Raw genomic sequence first — 20857 nt, 5'->3', positions numbered from 1 at the left:
TTAGCCTGCTCCTAGCGCATGCTTGCCACCAGTGCCAGTGCACCGGCATCTCGCAGACTCGTAGACAAAAGAAAAAAAAAACCAATTGGCTCTCTGTAATAGCAACTTTATGCAGTTGACAGACTTCATACTCTGACTGAAGAGTCAAAGTGAAGAAGGGGGGGTGGGGGGGGGTGGCACTTGGTCAGCATAGTTGGGTGTACAGTAAAACCTCGTTAAACCGTACCCGCTTAAACAGTAGTTTCGTTTTAAAAGTAGTAAAGCCAAATCCCCGACTCAGCGGCCATTGAACATAATGTGTTTCATATCCGCATAAACCGTACCAGCTTACTGCGTACACATCGGTTAAAACGTAGCGTTTGAACTTTTCGTCGCGCAAACACGGCGCTGCGCCGTCTCCATCGGGCGGCCCGGCAGAACACGCCTCAGAGATCGGAACAACGGCCTCCAAGCGCCCTGTGCATTTGCGTGTGAAGCCACATCAACATCAACATCATTTCGACGCGGTGCCAGAGAACGTTATGGCGTCGTGCAAGCGAAGACTCGCGTCATTCCGAAGCTTGGAGAAAAAAGACGCCGGGTGCTCAGCATAGAAGAAAAATTAGACATCGTCCGTGCTATCGAACGTGACACGAAGAAGTCGGCGCTGACACGCAACAGGGATCTGCTGTTGACTACAGTGTGTGGCATTTGGAATGCGAAGAAGTTGCTCGGCAGCGCTGCTGCGACCGCGAAGATATGTCGGCTCTAGGAGGTGTTGGTCGGCTACGAGGTTCGACTTTTCGCCATCGTTGCCTCTGTTGTTGCCGAAGTGTCGACTAGCGACAGTGACGAGGACGACACGGAAAGCAATAGCAGGGGCGATTCAGGCCCGAGAGTGGCATAAGCTGCGCGTTGCGTCAGCCTCATGAATGCAATCGTCGCGACAGCAATAGGGGCGCGATAACGTAACTCTATTCCAAATGAAAATTATTCCAAACTCCGGCACCCGTAATGAAAAAGGCGCCCCCGGGACTTCTGCAGCACTACTGCGCACGTGCACGGTGAATACGTAACGCCAACGAGGAATCTGCCATGCGAGTGTTTGCCGAGAAGAGGGGGCTGGCTGAAAAGCTGGCATGCAGCTTCAGTAAGTTTGAGGCTGCTGTCGTCGGCATGCTAGGCCGCCGCAGCATCAAACGAAAATAACGCTTTTGTCGCGCGAAGTGAATAAATACTGCATGTTTTTCCCCTTTCATCGCACTCTCTCAGAGTTCCGTTTTCGACAGGTAAGTGGGCGATCTCATGCTATTCGGTTAAACAGTACTACCGTTTAGTACGTACCTTTCCCGAGCTCCGGCCAACTACGGTTTAACGAGGTTTCACTGTAGTGTCGAATTCGCGTGTCTGTTGCTCGCTTTGCTGCCCGCCTTTGGTTTCGCTGTGTGCAATGGGCTCCAAGTCTAGTTATATGCCTACTGTGGAATAGAGAGTTTGTCCGCTCACAAAACGGAAACGTTGATCAGACACTGATAAACTGACATGCCGATGAGCAGGATGGTCGAAGAAAGAGGCACGTACAGTGTCCTCATAAAAACAAGAGGTGCCGAAAAGCAGTGCTTTAACATGATGCTTGCAATAACGACAGGCGGCCGAAAGTGGCTGTGAGAATGAATTGTTGTGGAACCACAATATGGATGAAGCGGCCAGTGACCTGGACGACAGGTCTGGTGGGTCCGATGCAGAGTGAAGTGCAATAGAAATGCTGTTAGGGTTTACAAATAGTACGCATGTACTTTTAGTGCAAAGATAAGTTATCTAATCCATTTTTCAAATCATTACCATCTTACTTTTCAATTTTTGCTCTTTTGAGAAACTTCCCATAAAATTTACCCTGCATATAAATGCAACCTTCCAACTTTGCTTTAGTTTTTGAGGAAAAACGTGCGTTATAGTATATATGCTAAATAATAAAGTCGGTGCCCAAATTTTAATTTCCGAGGGAAAATCTGGTGCCATACGGTACTAGTCTGGTAGCCCTAAATATCACCGTAACCTTGGAAAACTAGGCCCAACTGAGCTAGCCATTACAATGAAAACATCCAAAATTTTTCAAATCCTAGAGCCCATACACTAAGAGGTAAAAACATTAAATCCAGAGACTGATAAGCAGTAATGTTCATCCAGTGTTTCCCATACACAAGTATGCGAGAGCCACAGCCCTGCAATGAAGTCGACTGTTTCATCATCAGTGCATACGGCTTCGTACGAATGCACCCACCTCCTTGGCCTCTTTGTAACCATGGTCAAGAGCGCGAGTGCGTTCTGCTGCCTTGGAGACAACGCGCTCCCAGCGATGTTGCACCGAGATGAGCAGGTTCTTGATGAGAATCACGTCCTGTTTCTGGCTAAAATACTTGAGGTGTGTGCCCTTCTTGTCCAACTGCAGCATCGTTTCCCGGTGGGCACCCACATCCTTCTGGAAGCTCTGCATGTTACAGCAGCACCCCTTCACACTTAGCAGAGGCCAAAGAATACCGTCAAGTGCGTCATGCCATCAAAGTACAAGGCACCTCGACACCGCAATGCCTGTATATGTAAGGTTACTGACAAGTCAACTAGGCGAACACAAAGTTTGCTTTGGAAACGTGCAAGTCACAGTAGGTAGGCTTGGCTAAAATATAGAACATAAATGTGGCAAGCTACTAATACTATATTCTGCATTCCATAAAAATACAAGTTGTCAGAGCACATAAGGCTATATATAAATGCTAATGTGCTCCATCAACAACCTCACATTTCCATGTGCATAAATTTTAATGTCTTCTTTACAGATAAAATGGCTTCTCCCATGGCAATGGGGTTAAAACAGTGCATCAAGGACAACAGAAGAATAAGAGAACACACACCCTGAAGGAATGTTAAACCACTGCCATGTTAAGAGTAATCCAGAGGTGCAAGCTTAAAAAAAAAAATTAAATTATGGGGTTTTACGTGCCAAAACCACTTTCTGATTATGAGGTACACCGTAGTGGAGGACTCCGGAAATTTCGACCACCTGGGGTTCTTTAACGTGCACCTAAATCTAAGTACACGGGTGTTTTTCGCATTTCGCCCCCATCGAAATGCGGCCGCCGTGGCTGACATTCGATCCTGCGACCTCGTGCTCAGCAGCCCAACACCATAGCCACTGAGAAACCACGGCAGGTAGAGGTGCAAGCTTGTGTGTGCTTACATGCGTGCGTGCCAGAGTAACCCATTTTTCCATTAGTCAAATCAACACCATGTTCAAGATTCCCACGACTGTTTTTGTTAGAAGTCCCAGATTACAAGATATTGTATGAAAGACAGGCAAACGAAAAGGTAAACACTGAAGCATGAAATGTGAATAGCAGAGCCACTGCAGCAGGTGAAAAAAAAGAAATAATAATGGGTTTATGTTTTCAGCACTTGCCTTGTGCTCTTCAATCTGGCTTAGCACATTCTCCAAGACTCGGCTCACAGGTCGCAGGCTTGCCAAAGACTTCTCCGCATGTGTGAGCCATTCCACAAACTCCTGAAGTGATTCGTGGAACTCTGTTGCTTCCTTCAGTGCAATCTCCAGTTTGATCTGTAACAAGTGGGCCACAGAGTTAGCAATATATATCATGTCTATTGTAAAGATCTGCACCCTTCATAACAGCTACTGCTAACCCTGCACATGCCAAAGTTGGTACTTTAGCAATGTGCAAAGCTATTGGCAAGCTTTTTCACATATTCTAAAGTGCTAACAATGTATAGAGGTCTGCCCTTTTCAGACAACAACAAAAACAACAACAACAACAAAAAAAAAAACATCTGCACGGGACAAATACCGCACTTCTAAAGAAAAAGAAAAGTCTTATCACCCTCAAATTTCATACCATCACTGACCTCTTAATCCCCCACCTATACATATTATATACATATATACACAGTTTAGCCTCGATATAATGAACTTCGATATAATGAACTTGAATATAACGAAATTCTCGATATAACAAAGTATTTAACTTTTCACAAGCTCTTCTCCATAGAACACCATGTATTTAGAACCCCAATATAATAAAGTATGTTTCTATTCGATTTCAATATAGGGAAATTTCGCTTCCCTTGTAAAGAAATGAAGAGACAATAAACAGAAATTTCCATGGACGTAGATGGTCAAATGATTGAATTACAAGTGGCTGCTTGCAAACACACCTCAAATCACGTTAGGCGTGGCAAGAGTGATCGCCCCTGAAGTGGAGCCGCATCATGTTCCATATAAAGTCCATATGCAATATGATCCTATCGCACGCCACGCACTTGGTGCTTTAGGTTCGAGTGAAAGTGTGTGAGGGTGAGAAAAGAAAGATGGTGGCTTCAGGAGTGCCCTCCTCCCACATGAGCAGAGGGAAAGAGGGGGAGGGGAGCGAGCTCGCGGTAACGGTTCAGGCGCGGCTGTGCATGGCTGTAAACACCGCTGAGCCCACATGCAGCCATGCATGTTGCTTTAGAGGCATGGAGGAAGGAAAAAGATGGGAGGGAGCATACCACAACACGATTGAAGCCAAACCTGCCGACCTAACACATGATCGCATGTCAAAGCGTGTGGCTGGTTTTAGTGTTCTCGCTCTGCAGGCACCAGAGCAGGGCAGCCGAAGAAACGCGCACCAAATAAACACTACTGCCATAGCTCCTGGGAACCAAATGTCTCTGCAAATCTCGATTCTTGCTCTGTGAAGAGGTCATGTGCTGCGCCCCCAATGCGGCTTCACGGAGCATTCGTTTGCCAAGTCTGACTGTGTGATGTAATGCTCCCTCCTGTATTTTTCCTCCCTCCTTGTTTAGAGGTAATCTGTTACATGTTGAAAGAGCGGGCGTGCAGAGACGGCGTGGCATCATGTAAGCAGTCTTCCTGAGCATTAGTATTGGAGGTTGCGTAATCTCAAGTTTCGGTGACTTTCAGTTTCGTCCTAGCGCGAGCGATGCTATCAGCCATGGGGGTGGAGTGCACACGAAAGGCTTCGCTTAATTCGCACAGCCGATGCGAAGATATCGTCGACGTGGCATGAAACCGTATCACTCATCGCCGACTCTCAAGTTCATCAAAATGAATTATTTTCTCATTCAAATTTGATTTTTTTTATTGCCCGATAATTCGGAAAATGTTGCCGCCCCTTCCGTTTAAGAAAATTGATCGGCGACTGTGCTTAGTTGCATAAAAGGTCAAATTTCAATACAATGAAATTTTGATATAACGAAGCAAATTGCCAACTTTACCTACTTCATAATATTGAAGCTTAAATGCATAAATATTACATACTTCCAGCTACAGCCACAACAACTAAGACGTTTATTGGCTTTTCATAATTTCAGTTGCAGCCTATGATCAATGAAAGTGATGTATGTTGGAAACCAGAAACTCCGATTTGAGAGAGCATCAAAGTCTAGTTCATCGATCTAGTCTCGTATTTTAGACGTGGAATAAAACAGACACTACGTACAGCTATACACAGGTCATCATCATGCTGTGCAAGATGACCGATTTGCTCTCCTGTTTGACAATGCCCATGGTGTGTCGCTCAAACAAACTCTGCATGCCACAGTTGGATAAACATTGGTCTAAGTTCGCCACAGTACAGCCACTAGCAGATACTTGAGGAGCAACTCGGCAAACAGACTGCACTTGCCTTCCGGTCATTGGCCCGGTTGAGGACATTGTCCCATCGCTGTTTGAGGGTGCGCAAGCTATGCTGCAGCCCAGTTGAGCCCTCGGCTGCACGTGTGTACTCTTGGCCTTGCTGCAGCACCGACTCGACCCGGTGCCTGTTACTATCCAGTTCATTGTAAAGCTCCTGCAAACACGAGTCACAGCTCAGCCGAGTTCGCTTTAGTTTTCCAGTCCTTGAAAATGTTTAGCACACAGAAAGACAAGCACGAGAAAGGAGGCTCTAAGAACACAAACATTTGCTTGACTGATGCGTAACTGAAGTTTCAAAACAGAGGCCACTGCAGATACCAAAAATGTGCACAAGATATTCCACAAGAGTGATCCGTCTAATTCCAATTACATTATACAGCAGACTTCGGTTAATTCAACTTATTGGTTAATCCCATCCTGACTGGTAGTCCTGGCTGGTACCCATGCATTTTTATCAGCACAAACTTTTGCTTTTTTCCCCGTAAAATTGGCCTTGGCCGGATAATCCAGTCAGCACGTACACACCCGACGACTCTTATGGTGACCCCAATAGCGATGCCTTCAGCGGCAGTGTTTGTCTTGGCAGAGCTTAGGTGACAGTGAATGAAATGAACGCACTTAATCCACAGTCTAAAACGTCCATTTTCGGTCTGTCCTACAAAGATTCTCAAGCAATAACCCTAGCTCATAGTCTGATTAGGGTATTTACCCAATTCTAACGAGTGCCATCTTTTTTTAACACGAAAATTGGGCAGGAAACTGCCTGTGTGATGCAATCGGATATGACATCAACACTGCCTTCAAGGCATGTATCCCACAACATTAATGTACTGCGGCAAAGCTGACTAAGAAACTGGCCGCCATTACAAACAAAACAGCATGTGAAACTTGAACAATAATGTTGAGCTGAACTGCATTTGGAAGTCACCACAAAGGCAGCACCTACCATGAAACGGTTGAGTTGTTCCCTTGCTGTTTCTGGTAGTCCACCAACAGGCTTGGATGATGCTAACTGACCGTCAATGTCACTCAGCCACATCAGTAGGTCTTGTATCTCCTGGTTGAAGGCTTGAGCCTGCACACAACATGTGCACTTCAGTTGGCATCCAAAGTGGACAGGAACAGCAGCCACAGTGTGCAGAGACTGCATTTATGTTCTTGATTACCAGGAAATGGCCACATGCCAGGTTGTTTGGCACTTAACTAAGACTAGATGTGAATCATCTAAAAAGTCCCAACCAAATGCTTGAGTAGTGCATTTTAAGGCTGCAGTCAATTTTATGGCTGATACAATGCTTAAAAGTGCTGAAATGCAAGAAAAGCTATGTTAGACCTATGTGTGCTGCTCTGGCTGACTATGAGAAGTTGCTTCTGAGGCAACAACATAGCAGCAGCAACAGCACTGACACCAGCAATGCACCTCAAGTGCTGACCAGGAGAATGATGCAAGTGGCTTACCTCTCGCAGGGCAGCTTCCAACTGCTGCTGGCGTTGAGATGCCTTGTCCTGCAGTGCCTTCCAACGCCGGTTGAGGTCTGCCAGCTTGGTCTGTGTCACACTGGCGTCCTCGCTGTGCCGGTCTGCTTCAATCAATTGATGACCAGCCCGGTTCAGCGTGTCCACACTGCTTTGGTGCGCTTGGATGTCATTCATTAGCACCTGAGACAGAACAGGCCATGCCAGGTGTCACATTGTAACCAGCTAAATAGTGAAAACACTGCTGTATTTCAGAGCTTTCATGTTCTGCTCATAGTGTTAACAGAACAAACGCATGCACATGCACAAACACAAATTAAAAGAAGTTACTCAGCCATATTTGTAGAAATAAAATGCGATTGATAGTTGTGGTACCGAAATGAAAAGAGCGAAGAAGGTTCATTCAGACACATGCTCACAGACCAATCAGATCCTAAAAAATGAAGATGAGTGTTCTCCTGTAGGATTATACATTTCAATAAGGCACACTGCAGCAGATTTGTCATTCATCGGCAGAAGCCGAAGTGCCCTTCGAGTGTTAAATTATACCAGTATGCTCCCGAAATTGAGTCATTATGTGGTACATCATGCAGTGGTTTTCACTGTGTGCTAAACGTTCATAATATGAAATACTTGCACAGGATTTGTTCTCTAGCTTTTTTCTACACAGCACTATGCAGTGAGGCACCTTTGCCAAGATGAAATGAGCTCTGGAAGAAATGGGCAGAAACTAGCCCATTCCACCCATCACTCAAACTAGAAACGTAGCTAAATACCTGGAACCTCATGTAAAAAACAAGATGGCTCACTGCATTATAAATGAAACAGAGCAGTTGAGGACATGGTGGAAAACACCTGCATAGGCCCACCTTGTGCTTGGCCAGCTCAACCTCAATGACTTGGGCATCGCCGGCTACGGGACGGCACTCGTCGAGCGCACGCTCAGTGCGTGCCATCCACACCAGCAGCTCTCCTAGCGCATGCTGGAACTGGCCCAGCCGTAGCAGCGCATTCTCAAGCTCGCGCTGCCTGTCCACCAGGCCACGAAGCAGTGCCGTCCACCGCCGGTTGATCTCATCAAGGGGCTGCCGCAATGCACGTGCCTGCTCGGAGGACGTCTGCTCTGAAAGCTCTTTGGCCTGCCGATTCAATGACTCCACCTCCACCATGTGTGGGTCCACTTCTCGCTTGAAGTCCTGCAAAGGAGGCACTCAGACAAATCAGCAACAATGTAAGGACTACTCCCAACAAGACAAGATGTGCACTGGTGCTAATGCAATTTGTTTTACTTTTTTGCTTCAGCCTATACACACTTTTCCAGCGTTTCTCCAAGATAAACTCTAATGAGGTTTTACTGTACAGAGGAAAAATGAATGGTTTGATCAGGGGTAAAAATAAGGACTGGTAAATAGAGTAGAACCTCGTTCATACACATATATATACAAAAAAAGAATGCAACGAAAGACGTACTAATCGCAAAGCGTATGAGCCAATGCCAAGGCTCTAAAAAATCGAATGAGAATTGTTACAGCAAGAAGCGCCGACGTGCACCGAGCTGCTGCAGCTTGAGTGGCCTGAGACAGCCATGTTGTTTTTCCATTGCGCAGTCTTTTGAGATTTTGAGATGGCGACGGGAAACCAAAACAAGATCGAGCTGGTGGGCCACACCAGTATGTGATGCAGCCAGAGCTAAACATGACACTCACTTCAGACTATGTGTTTAGATTATCACCTACTGAAAGTGTGCAGTATGCTTTCAACCACACCCGCTGCGAAACAGATAGGTGAAGGTGCTTATCGTAACAGGGTTAGTGGCAACAGTTGTGAATGCGACATGTGACGACCTACGAGGAGATTTGTTGGTACCGGAGGAAGCATTTTTACAGGGAAGCTGCTGTGGCAGGCACCGAAACATTGGTGCCCAACGATCGCGTTTTTTCTCGAACGTATTAACCAGTAAAAAGAAGTGCAACTGTATTGGGTAATTTTTTTTGTTATGAATCGCAAATGTTGGTGCCAGGAAATCCTATGAAAGAGGATCGTATCAACAAGGTTCTACTGTATAAAGCTAAAGGTACTAAAATTTGATCAATGTAAGGCCATGAGAACAACTGGTCACCGCAGAACACATAGACAGCCCTGATTCACACAGAGGCTAGCAGCATGGGAGCAAGATTTTATGTAGTAAAGGCCAGCTCCACCTATTTGTATCCTGTGAACCAGTTCCCATTGAAAAATGGACAGTCAAACTTGCCACACACTTCGCACCAGCCGGGAGTGCTTCCAGGAAAGTCGCAGGTCTGAGTGCAGAAACTGTTCAGTGGATTAGGTTAGACCAATGCTGCAGTGCCAACAACGAAAAGACAACAGCTGCTACACTTGCCCTGAGCTGTCCAATCTGTGCCTTGACAGCATCAATGTCAGCTGCCACAGGTCCAAGGGTGGCATACTTCTGCTCGGCTGTGTCCAAGAACTCGAGCAGGCTCTGAAGGGTGTCGTGGAAGCCCATGGCCTTGTCCAGGGCATCAATGAGGTTTTGCTCTCGCTTGGCATACAGGGTGGTCACATTCTCCCAGGCCGAGTCCAGGTCCTCAATGTGGCGCTTGACTTCCGGTCGGTCAGGCTCCCCGCACAACTGCATAAGGTCTTGACCTGCCTGGCGGCACTGGTCCACTTCGGGCCGTGTCTGGTCCATCTCCTGCTTGATCTCGTGCAGCACCTACCATTGCACCGACAAAGCCAAACACATAAGCTTCTGCTAAGCTGCCTGCCAGTCTGCCAAGCAGCACAAAAACTCTTAGTAGCATTTTTGATATGCTGGAGCAATATTTCCCAAGCTGTGTATACTTCAGAAAGCAAATTACTAATTAATTGATTGATATATTCTAGCTAATTAACCAATTCCTATACTAATTACTTTACTCAAGTAACTTTTCATAGTTTTTTGTATGAATCAGTCAGATATAGAAGTAAGCAAGTTCCTCAGCTCTCCTGGACCAGCCATTCAGTGTAATTTATGATAAAGGAAAATTGGAAAATAAAATTGTTATAAAAACTTCATTTACTACAAGTACTGTAGCATGCATAGGAATGCTTGGAAGTGAGAGCAAGATGTGTTGGACTGACACACAGTCCAACACATCTTGGGTACGCAAGTGTGGCATAGGCCAAGCAACATTCAACACAACTTGTATATAGACGTCCCAATATTTCGGTGGAGTCGCAGCATCCTTTAAAAAACACACGAAGATGGTGTAGCCCTGTCCAGGCAGTTGTGTTTGATAAACTCCACCGTTGCAATACACAGCCATTTATCCTCTACCCTAGCATGAAATGCAGGCACAATTCAGTGCCTGGCACTGGGCCCCACCTCCTGTTGCTGGTGGATGGCCTGCGGCTCGACGGCTGGTGGTTCCTGGCTGTCCAAGTTCTCCTGGAGGTCACGAAGTGCCCGCATGACTGCGTTCAGCTCCTCCCAGAAGCGCTCCGCCACAGCCAGCGCGCTCTCCAGCGACTGGCCTCGCGTGCGTGCTGCCTGCTGGACTGCCTCCCACAGGCCATTGAGTCGCTCCAGCTTTTGCCGGATGTCTGCGCAAAAATCCACGAGCCAAACTCTTAACTGAAGTTCTGAGAGGCATGGGTACCAAAAAATCAGATGTCAAGTCAGTCATAAAAGGTTGTTTCTTTGTCTGGAGGCTCATGAGCCTAGCACAATGCCACGACACAAAGGCCAGTGCTACACACAGATGCATTTGTGTCTATTGGACACATTGAGGAGCAGCAAGAAGCATGGTGTTTTCTTAGTAACAACAGCCTTTCCCGAATACACTGCACTTTACTCAAAATCACACACACACACAAAAGGAAAAGAGTGCAAGAAATTAATTTAATGTGCTCACGGCACACAGACCCAACACTAAGAACACAAAGGCTGTGCGAAATCTGCCTAACATGCAAATCAGTTCCTTTCAGGTCCCACAGAGTAAAGTTTGTTTATTATTAGTTCATACATTTAGTTACAAGAAATTATATACAGACAAGGGTCCCATAGTTGGAGACTGCACCGGGACCCTTGATTAATTGTTGTATATAAAAAATAAAGCGGAATGCAGAGCAGGGAACCAAAGAAATGGAATGAGCAAAAAAAAATAGACTGCTAATTGATAATTTGTTAAGGAATCATCGGTTGCATTTTCCTTATACAGTAGACTTCCATTAATTTGGCTTCAGTTAACCCGATTTTTCCGTTATTTCGATCCTGACCGAAGGTCCTGGCTGATGCACATGCATATCTATGGGCCCAAACGTTCGTTATTTCTATCCTAAAATTTGCCTTTGCCAGATAACTTGAACTTGACCAGTCGGCATGCATGCGCCCGACCCCTATGATGAACCCTACAGTGACTTTATTATTGGCAGCGTCAGTCTTGGTAGAGTTTAGCGAGACAGTGAATGTATTGAACACATGTCATCTCCCATAGAAAACGCCTATTTTTGGCCTGCCCTAGGAAGCTCTTCAAACAATAACGGTAGCTCACCAATGAATGATTATGGTATCTACCCGACTTTAACACACACACTCCCCTTCCCCCGCATTTTTTTAATTGAGCCAGCAATCGCGCTCGTGGTATTCGTATGCTTTGCCGCGTAACATGGCTTTATTGCAGCAAAGCTAAGGAACCAGCCACCACTGCGCAATGCACATTAGACCCTTGCTTATTTTTAATGCTAAAACATTGGGTGCGTGTTATATTTTTAGTTTGTTTAGGAGCTTTAATGTTATCTCTACGTTAGTTTTCTACTTAAGACACAGAAAGTGGGTGCATGTTTGATTTGGGAGCTTTCGGAATCAGGCAAATACTGCCATTGAATCAGAAGTGGTATGTTTTGACATTTTTACGGCATCTTGTTTAATTTGGCCCGTCGCATGTGATCAATTTCGTCGGTCCCATCAGGGGCGAGTTAATCGAAATCAACTTTACAAGCTTGAAAACTTATTTAATGCTTGTAAAATAAGGTGTGTTAATTTCCCCGATATAGATAATTAAAAGTCCGCATAAGGTACTTACTTCCCACCTAAGTGCTACATAGCATTTCAACTGCAAAATGCATAACTCAAGTGATTTGTTCTCTTGCATCCATTTGATTTAAGCTGTTCAAAATACATCAGAGTCTGTTCAAACTACATAAGTACATTTTGTGCTGCCATGAAGTCCCACCTTAAGGTGAAATCAGCATATAACCCGCACCCCACCTTTACTGTTACATGTTGGAAATTCTCAGTGTGGGTTACAAGCACAATAATATGGTACTGCTTTATCTGCCATTGTCATCTAGAACCTGAATTGCCAGTAATGTAGCGCTGTGGCCATCATATTGAAAAAGTAACAATCTATCAGCCTCACATATGAGGCAGGGTGCTACTTCAAGGCTAAAGATTCTGGACAAAAACCTTGCCTTATATTTGAATAAATACAGTATGCGATAGATATATTTATGCCGTAGATATTATACTATGAAATGAAAATGACTTCAAAGCTAAGGATTCTGGACAAAAACCTTGCCTTAAATTTGAATAAATAAAGTATACGATAGATATATTTGTGCAGTAGATATAATACTATGAAATGAACTAATTGTGAAGTGAAACGTTTACCTATTCTACTCAAATGTTGCAGTTTGGCTAGAAACATGATTTAGCCACAAAGAACAATAAAATAAACTGCAATATGCTTAGTCAGTGAATTCATGCCAAACTGTAAAAAAATTCATGCACTAGCCCCTATTACCAGAGTGAGTGCATAATTAAAGTTCTAGCACTCACAGTGCGAAACCCTATAGTAAAGTGCAGTGAGATTGGAGTGTCATGCTGCGTGCTTACCTCGTACACTAGGCTCCTGGTCTCCGCCAGCCTTGGCAATGACTTCGCGGGCAGCCTTCTGCACAGCCTCCAAGGCGGGCGACTTCTTTCCCAGGTCGCTCACCACAGCCTGATTGTCGCTAATCTGCTCTTGGATGCGTTCGGGGTGTGCAGAGATGGGCTCCGCATTGTTCAGCTGGTCTGCCGTTGAAGCCAGTGCACTCAGCATGCCGTCCAACTTGTCAGCAAACTGCAAGCGCCAGTTCAAAGCAGGCTCTTCTCAGACCTGGTGCTACCAGGATTTTCAAAACAGAGAACCTCGCGAAGCTGTTATGACAGCTTTAAAGTTCAGTTGCATTTCTAGTTACTGCAAGGCCACGTTGTCTCTGTGCTTTGAGTATTAAATTATTTTGGCCTTTCTCTGCGATTTCCTAGCCTTCTAGTTAGCTCGGATGTTAGAGTGACCACAACAGAAAGACATTGGTCCTTGGTTTTATCCTCGGAGTGGAACAAATTTTGCTTCAACTGCAAAGGTTCCTTTTTAGAAACCTGTGTAGGTTTTCCATTGTAGTTCCATGCAACTGTCGGGTGGATGACAATTATTCCCTTTCATAAAGGTACAGCTAGAAATGGCGCTCCTGGAACAACTTGAACAGCAGTGTTTATACTGCCTGCAATGGCTAAGAACAAAACTGTCAGTAAAGAAGGAGAAAAAAAAAAGCATGCCCAAGAAACAGCCCAAAACAGCCCTCATAGTTTGCAAATTCAAGCCTCCTTGAGTGCTACTTGCAACACGACGGCAGCAGGAAGGGACCTTCAGCTACTATAACAGCAATTAGGTGCCAACGCAGGTACAGGGCACCAACCTGGGAGGTGGACTGCATGGCCTCCTCAAGGAGATTCTGCTGGTCACGGAGTAGCTTTCGAAGTGCGTTGTAGCGCTCATTGTCTGAGCTGAGCAACCGCTGCACCTTTTGAGCATCAGGCGGTCGGCACAGTTTTGCGAGTGCTGCGCCTGCCTTGTTGAGCCGGTCAAGCAGTGGCTTGTGCTCGGCCAGCGCTTGCAGCAGGGCACGGTTACGCTCCTGCTGCCTCTGGATGTGTGCAGGATGGGGAGCTGCAGGGGCGGCAAGTCTTTCAGCCTCGGACTCGGCCTCGTCGAGCCAGGCAACCAGCTCGCTGTGGGCCTCAAGCAGGTGCTCGGCCAGTGGCAGTGCCTGTTCCAGTGCTGCCAGCCGCTCGGCACATGCCTCGGCGACGCGGGTCGACAGCGCTCGCAGCTCTTCTGCTCGGTCCCGCACAGCTGCCTGGTCTTCGGCCGGCCATTCCCTCGCTACCTTCTTGGCTGCTGACAAGACATCCCGCACACGGCCCTTCTGGCTGCTCACCTCTTCGCTCAGGGCCTGCACGAACCAATGCAACACTTACATCAGCGGAATGTCCACAAACACCTCCATGAAAGAGTTAAGCGATGGTTTGTGAAAGTTGGTGTTGCAAGTTCTAAGCAAGGGCAGTGCAGGTGCACCATCGGCAAGCATATGCGCACCCCAGTTCCTCTCTGCCTTGGTGCGCATACTGAATGCTCTTGTAAATCTAATGCCTTTTCTCCCCCCCCATCTATCTTTAAATCAACATATTTATACAGTAGAACCTTGTTCCTATAACTCTGAAAAAAAATGCGAGAAAAAATTTACTAACCAAAAAAACATATGGTCCGATGTTACTAAAAAATTTGACAAATTCAACTGTAGTTGACATCTACGTAATGCGATATGTTGTGCGAATTGTTGCGCACAGGGCACGATGAGACATGCATCGTGCTGGTGGGGCTTTGGCGGCCGGAGACACATTTTGTTGTTTTTCTATCTCGCAGTGTTTTAAGACAACGACGGGAATCCAAAATGAAATCGACCTGGTGGGCGACGCCGGATGCCACTGAAGCAAAACATGACATTCACATTGCGCCACCTGCAGCATGGAACAGTGCCGCATTTGGACTATTGCCTACTAAAAGCATGCAGTAAGCTACTAACAACACTGTGCCCCACGCACTGTAAAACGGACAAGTGAAGATACTTATTGCAATAGGGTTGGCGGCGATAGCTGTGAATGCGGCATGCGAGAACTCGGGAGAAGATTTGCTGGAATAAGAAACTGAGTGCTTGCCGACGTTTACACCTGAGACGAGCAGACAAGTATTGCAGTGAAGCTGCCATAGCAGGCAGCTCTATAGTAAAACTTATTATTTCACATCTCGTTAATTCAAAATTTCGAACAATTCGAGGTAGCCGCCGTGGTCCGTCCAAGAATGTACCGTATTTACACGATTGTAAGTTGACCCCTTTTTTTTTTTAATTTGAAAATCTGAAGTTGACTTACAATCAAAACCAAAACATGGCACCGCCAAAAAAGCGAGACCGACGGGAGCTACAATGTAGTTACAATTTTATGTTTGCTCTATGACCCTACCCATAGCTTTTCGCTATCCCGCATGTTTGTTTGCTTTTCGGAAGGGTTTTTCAACACTTTTGAGAGTTTTACAGTGCACACAACACTCATGGGGGAGTGTCGATAGTTGATGGAAGCGCCACTGTTCCATTCGCGGCGGCACCCTCAGAACAGCAGCGCTTGCAGGGAGTATCGGTAGTTCATGGAAGAGCAGACACCGCTCACGGGTTTCTCTTTTCCTGTTACGCTTAGCTTTCTCTATAGTTTGACGAAAGGCATTGGTTTGACGCGTTCCACTTGACTGCCGGCTAAGTGCTAGTTCTATGCTCCTCAGTCGTCATGAGTGCTCCAGGCCCACTAATTATTCGGCCCTCGTTCATAGCCGTGTTCAAGAGGGCTGCCAGCCTTTACGCCCAAGAAACAAATCACTGCGCAGCGGGCCGCAAGTTAGATGTTTCTGAACGGGTGGTGTGAGCATGGCGACAGCAGCAAAGCAAAATTTTCACCTGGGATGGCAAGTGAGGAATTTCCCACGTACCAAAGTCTGGACGCTTTCCGGAGCTGTAGGCTAAGCTTGCGGCTTACGTCGCTGAAATGCGTGATTGGTGCCTGCCACTGAAGTGCGACATGGTGATGAAACAAGCCCGGATCTTCGCCTTTTAAAGGGACACTAAAGGGAAATACTAAGTCAAGCTAAAGTGATAGATTAGTGCTTGAGAATCTCTAAGGCGTCAATATTATTGCCAACAGAGCCTTAATAATGGAGAAATTAAGACAAATACAGGACATAATTAGAGACTCTCCCGAACAGTCAAGCACTTGCCCGATGACGAAAGCACTCCTCAGTTAAATTCTGTCACTAGTGCTGAACTACTCGTTGCAAGAAACATCCTTTTATTGCATTGTATTGTAAGATGAAATAAAATGCTAGTTGTCCAGTTCTATTTCATTTTTAGAAAAAAGAACTCATTGAAATTGCCGTTGACAATGACGTGCACGGTCGAAAGGTTTTGTTTGCGCTCGACTCTGAGCCGCCCATGCTTTCGCGTTTCAGCACTTTCCTGATCGCATAGTGCTGCGCTGGTTTTGCTGGCTCGCGAAACTCACACAAACTGCAAGTAGCAGAGAATTCAACTTCCATGTGATGTCGCGGGATGCCCGGACGGTCCACGCCACTCGACTAAAAAGCAGCTGCAGTGGTGAATCCGCCACTCTGTCTTGACTCGGTACCACTATCTGTCGACCGCCGTTTTACTCACAGACTGCAGAGAGCAAAGGGTCGGGATGGCGTATGCAACGTCACCACTGCGCGGGAGATTTGAACATCAAAAAAGGCATTCGGACTCTTCAGATGCAATTTTCTCGTAAACTAAGTCTTTTCTTGGCATGAAACAAGCGTTGTGAGGTTTCTGAGATGGTCTTTAAACAGTCCACGTCGACTTAGTATCAGCCTTTACTGTCCCTTTAAGGACCTGCTCTGCCGCGAGTACAACGAGTGGCTGGCGGCAGAAGACCGCGAAATTACGCCAACCGGACCTGCCAAAAGAGCCTCCCTGACGGCTGTGTGTAGTTGGGTGCATTTGGAGTGGGCTGCTGTTCCACAAGATGTCGTGGTGTGGTCATTTGCCAAATGTGAAATTTCGCTGGACGACGACGCGCTGTGGGAGCGTAGCAACGATGACAATGGCAGCACTAATGAAAACGAGTAGTCCATTGACCATGTCAGCTACTAATAAATTTTCGTTATCAAATGCGCCCTTGAGTACGCTCTCTCTCTTTTTTTTTCCCCTGTCTCGCTATATGGGGGGTCGACTTACAAACGTGCAAATACGGTATTGAAAGCAATATGTAACACATCCCTTTAACTCGCACTGAAATCCGGGCTGCCACCGATAACTAGAACTCTGCGCCATCGTGGATGGGGAGAGTGCTAGTGCGTGGGAGCTGGCGCTGCCGTGCGGGCTGCGCAGCTTTGCTATTTCCATCTGCGGCCCTTTGTTTAGGCCTGACTGGAGAGACGAGCGTTTGCGCCTGGCCAGGCACGGCCAACACTTCTGTTGCAGGTTGGTTCTCTCTCAATAGCTTCAAAATTCTGTGCTGCATTTTTCTTTTCTTTCGTGGCTATTTTCATTCATTGCTATTACTCAAAGGAAAGTATCATTGGGATACGTGTTTAGACGTCACCTATACGTATAGCGGAACTCAGCAGCATGCAGCCGGTGCAGCTACGCAAGTACAACTGAAACCTACAACGCAGCGGGTTATGGTGCGTTTCGCAAGCACATTTTAGAGTGCAGCTCTAGTTTCTATGGCGAGCATTGGCGGTGCAAAGGCGTGTTTATAGTCCCGAGGTTTTTGGGGCGCGTCCCTTGCTGCCATTCGTGCTACGCCACTTGCGCTGTGCCAGCCGAAATGCCATCCCCTCTAGACTTCGATGCGCATGCCATTGGCTTCCCTCTTCGAAGAAAGCGCAGAACAATCCCCAACTTGTGCGCAGCTGTCAGCGCACATTGACAAGGCAGCATGGGCACCTTTTTTCTCGACGTCATGCATTGTTGGTCAGCGCAGTCGGCATGAAAAATGCGTGTATGGAGAAAGAGCCATCTCGACATCAGGTACATCGCATGGTGTTGGCCACGTTTGGTTACGTTGGCTGCGCCATTGCTTCGAACTATAGACGTTCTCGGCAATATGATGTAGCATGTGTGCACGCGTGCACTCACGCTATGTCGAACTACACAAGCGCCTTAACTGAGCGATTTTTTTCTCCGACTATCATTAGTTCGAATTTTGTATAATTCAAATTTTCATAGCATTCCCACAGAATTCTAATTAACGAGTTTTTGCTGTATACCGTTCTCGATCACACGAGCCTCATGTATTTTCTTGTTTACATGGGATTTAGTGGCCGGAGAACTTATCATACGATCACAGTTTGACAACGTACTGAGCGTGGCTGCCGAAAAATTGTGTTTCCCAGAAACATATCAACGTGCAAAAACATAAGCTTAACTCTATTGGGTCATTTTTTTCTGTTCTCCATTGCGAACGGTGGCATCGGGAAATTATACGTAACAGGCTCATGTCAACGAGGTTCTACTGCACTCAGTTCTGCACTGGTCACAGCCAGTTTGGAGACAGGGACAACTTGTAAGAAAAGTGAGTCACTATATACTGTGGGCATCCACAATTAAGAAACATATCCTCATTTCCATTTCTGCTGCCCCTGCACCAGTATGCCATGCAGTGCTTCTGCCGGCGATCACAGCAAATTGCCGAGCATGACAAGTTATGACCAAGTCTTACCTTCTGCTCCCGAAGCATGGCAGCCAGGGTGTCTGGCTCGGCCACAATGGGCTGAGCGTCAGCCAGTTGGCGCTCCACCTCGTGGAACCAGTCAAGCAGGTCTTCTAGGTCACCAGTCACTTCAAGGCTGCGCTGGCGCGAGAGCTCAAGACGCTCGGCACGCCGCTGAATCTGTTCACAGATGGCGTCAAAACGGCGGTTGGCACGAGACACCATGGCTTCCACCACACCTGCACCCTCTCCAGGTGACCGCTGGCACAGCTGTGGGCCCAGATGGTTCACAACTTCCAACACACCACGCATCTCCTGCAGCTCCTGCTCAAGACGCTGGAACACCAAGAAATGAAGGTATACATTAAACCTGTGCAGCAGTGCTCAATTGCTGTTACTAAAGAAGTGCTATATTCTTGATAAGTACAGCCAATAATGGCGGCAATAGAGTGCACGAAAAGCAAGAGAGACCACATGGATTGTCATAGCTCTCCTCACAACTGTGATACAGTGCAGTCCACTTATAATGATATCAAGAAGAACGAAAGTCCGACCGTTATAACTGATCATTGCTACATCTGGACTGCTGTAAAAAAAATGCTGCCAAACATACCTTTGTAGCTCCGATACCAAATTTGCCACTTGCGTTAAAACATAGGCGTTGTATAAAGTATACTGTAAAAAATAAAATGTTTATTTATACCTCTAAACAGCCTGTCAAGCATTAGGCACGCTGAAATAGTCCGAAATATGCACTTGCTTTTGCTGGATCTTCAAGTTCACAACAGCAGTGTGCATCGCGTCCAGCTACTGCACGAACACTAGCGCCAATAATTTAGCATGCATGAAAACAGCAAGTGATTCGATTGAAGACAGTGCACTTCGTGTGAACATCGGGATCGGTGTCAAAAACAGGTCATTGTCAATCTCGTTGCCTCCACTGCACAACTGTGCCGTCTGTTACGAAAACGATCGGCCCATGGAAGGTAGTACATAACGCATAACGAGGCAGCACTATCTGCACTCAGAAACTCTTACATTGAAGCACCAGCTGTTTCACTGTCAATAGCGACATGCTCTCAGAGGTTTGTAAATGTCAGCGGCTTCCACCGTGTTGGTTCCACTATCATGGGGGGTTTTGCCCTGGCACACAAAGCCCGCCTTTTCTGTCAATTGGCATGGCCCCTGGTCGCAGCCATCATTATCACGGTGCTTCTGTGTGAGCTCAATCTTGCAATACTTGCAGCTTCGTCTCAAGTGACACAACATTGCACTTTGTCAGCATCATCTTCTATAACTGGGCTGTCCACTGCTGCTCCCACGGCGCATTTCCACGCTCGTCAGGAAAGGTGCAAAGGGCGGGCGCCGGTTACCTTCAACCTTTTTTTCTTTTTCCCCTCCCTCGCCTCATGCGTAGCACGACCGTAGGCGACACGAATGCGAGGTGACAGGGCGCCATCTTGTGGCGCGCTGTGCCAACTAGCGATGTTCTCCATGGCTTTCGAAGTCAGCATGTAGGTGGGACAAGGCGTGCGGTTGTCACGATCGACGACACGCCACACGTGGTCCCGAACTACCGCTTTATTTCCCGGCACGCCAACCTTCCGCACCACACAACCACACTCCGAGTTCTCCCTTTTTTCCACTCTCCTCCCGCACGCTCGCGCCGCTGTCCTCCCCGCACTCACGCCACCTGTTCGTCGCTCAGTCAACTACCGTCGATCCCGCGCCTGGCCTCCGAGAACCGCGGCTCCTCATCATGGGTCTTGGGCTGGCTTGCCGCGGGTCTTGCGCGTCACAACTCTCCCCCCCCTCGAATCGTGAAGCTGTGCTGGTAGGGAGGGGCCATGGCTCATGGTAGAGCATCAACTGATCAGCATGGGCAGTAGTTCGATGACGTCCTGTAGCAGGATCGCTCAAAACAAAGTTATTGTCACCTAATCGTTTGATTACACAATAAGGTCCACTTCGCCGCGGTGCCAATTTCGCCGAAACGCCCTTGGCCGCATCACTCAAGGTATGGGAATCCAGGAGCACAAGGTCACCCTCTTTGATGGTTGTTGCCTGACGATGACGGTCGTAACAGGATTTCT

General features: G+C 46.8%; 1 protein-coding gene across 12 annotated transcripts in view; it reads right to left on the bottom strand.

Moving 5' to 3' along the window:
- shot (dystonin-like protein short stop) overlaps window positions 1-20857 on the bottom strand; it is a 318414-nt gene that overhangs the window by 34413 nt on the left and 263144 nt on the right. For all 12 annotated transcript variants that reach the window (XR_012822837.1, XM_075669861.1, XM_075669859.1 and 9 more), the window contains 11 exons: window positions 18774-19100; window positions 13886-14422; window positions 13041-13269; window positions 10530-10747; window positions 9543-9878; window positions 8029-8355; window positions 7142-7342; window positions 6630-6758; window positions 5673-5837; window positions 3434-3589; window positions 2261-2467 (listed from right to left, as the gene is read on the bottom strand). Coding sequence is in view for 11 of the 12 variants with exons in the window: in XM_075669861.1 (XP_075525976.1) it covers window positions 2261-2467; window positions 3434-3589; window positions 5673-5837; window positions 6630-6758; window positions 7142-7342; window positions 8029-8355; window positions 9543-9878; window positions 10530-10747; window positions 13041-13269; window positions 13886-14422; window positions 18774-19100 (2832 nt within the window). In the remaining variant the exon portion in view is untranslated. The remainder of the gene's footprint in view (window positions 1-2260; window positions 2468-3433; window positions 3590-5672; window positions 5838-6629; window positions 6759-7141; window positions 7343-8028; window positions 8356-9542; window positions 9879-10529; window positions 10748-13040; window positions 13270-13885; window positions 14423-18773; window positions 19101-20857) is intronic.

This window comes from Dermacentor variabilis, chromosome 9, assembly GCF_050947875.1.
Source record: "Dermacentor variabilis isolate Ectoservices chromosome 9, ASM5094787v1, whole genome shotgun sequence".
Classification (NCBI taxonomy): Eukaryota; Metazoa; Arthropoda; class Arachnida; order Ixodida; family Ixodidae; genus Dermacentor; species Dermacentor variabilis.
The sequence above is the reverse complement of the archived record's forward strand: the minus strand, read 5'-3'. Positions and strand labels throughout refer to the sequence as shown.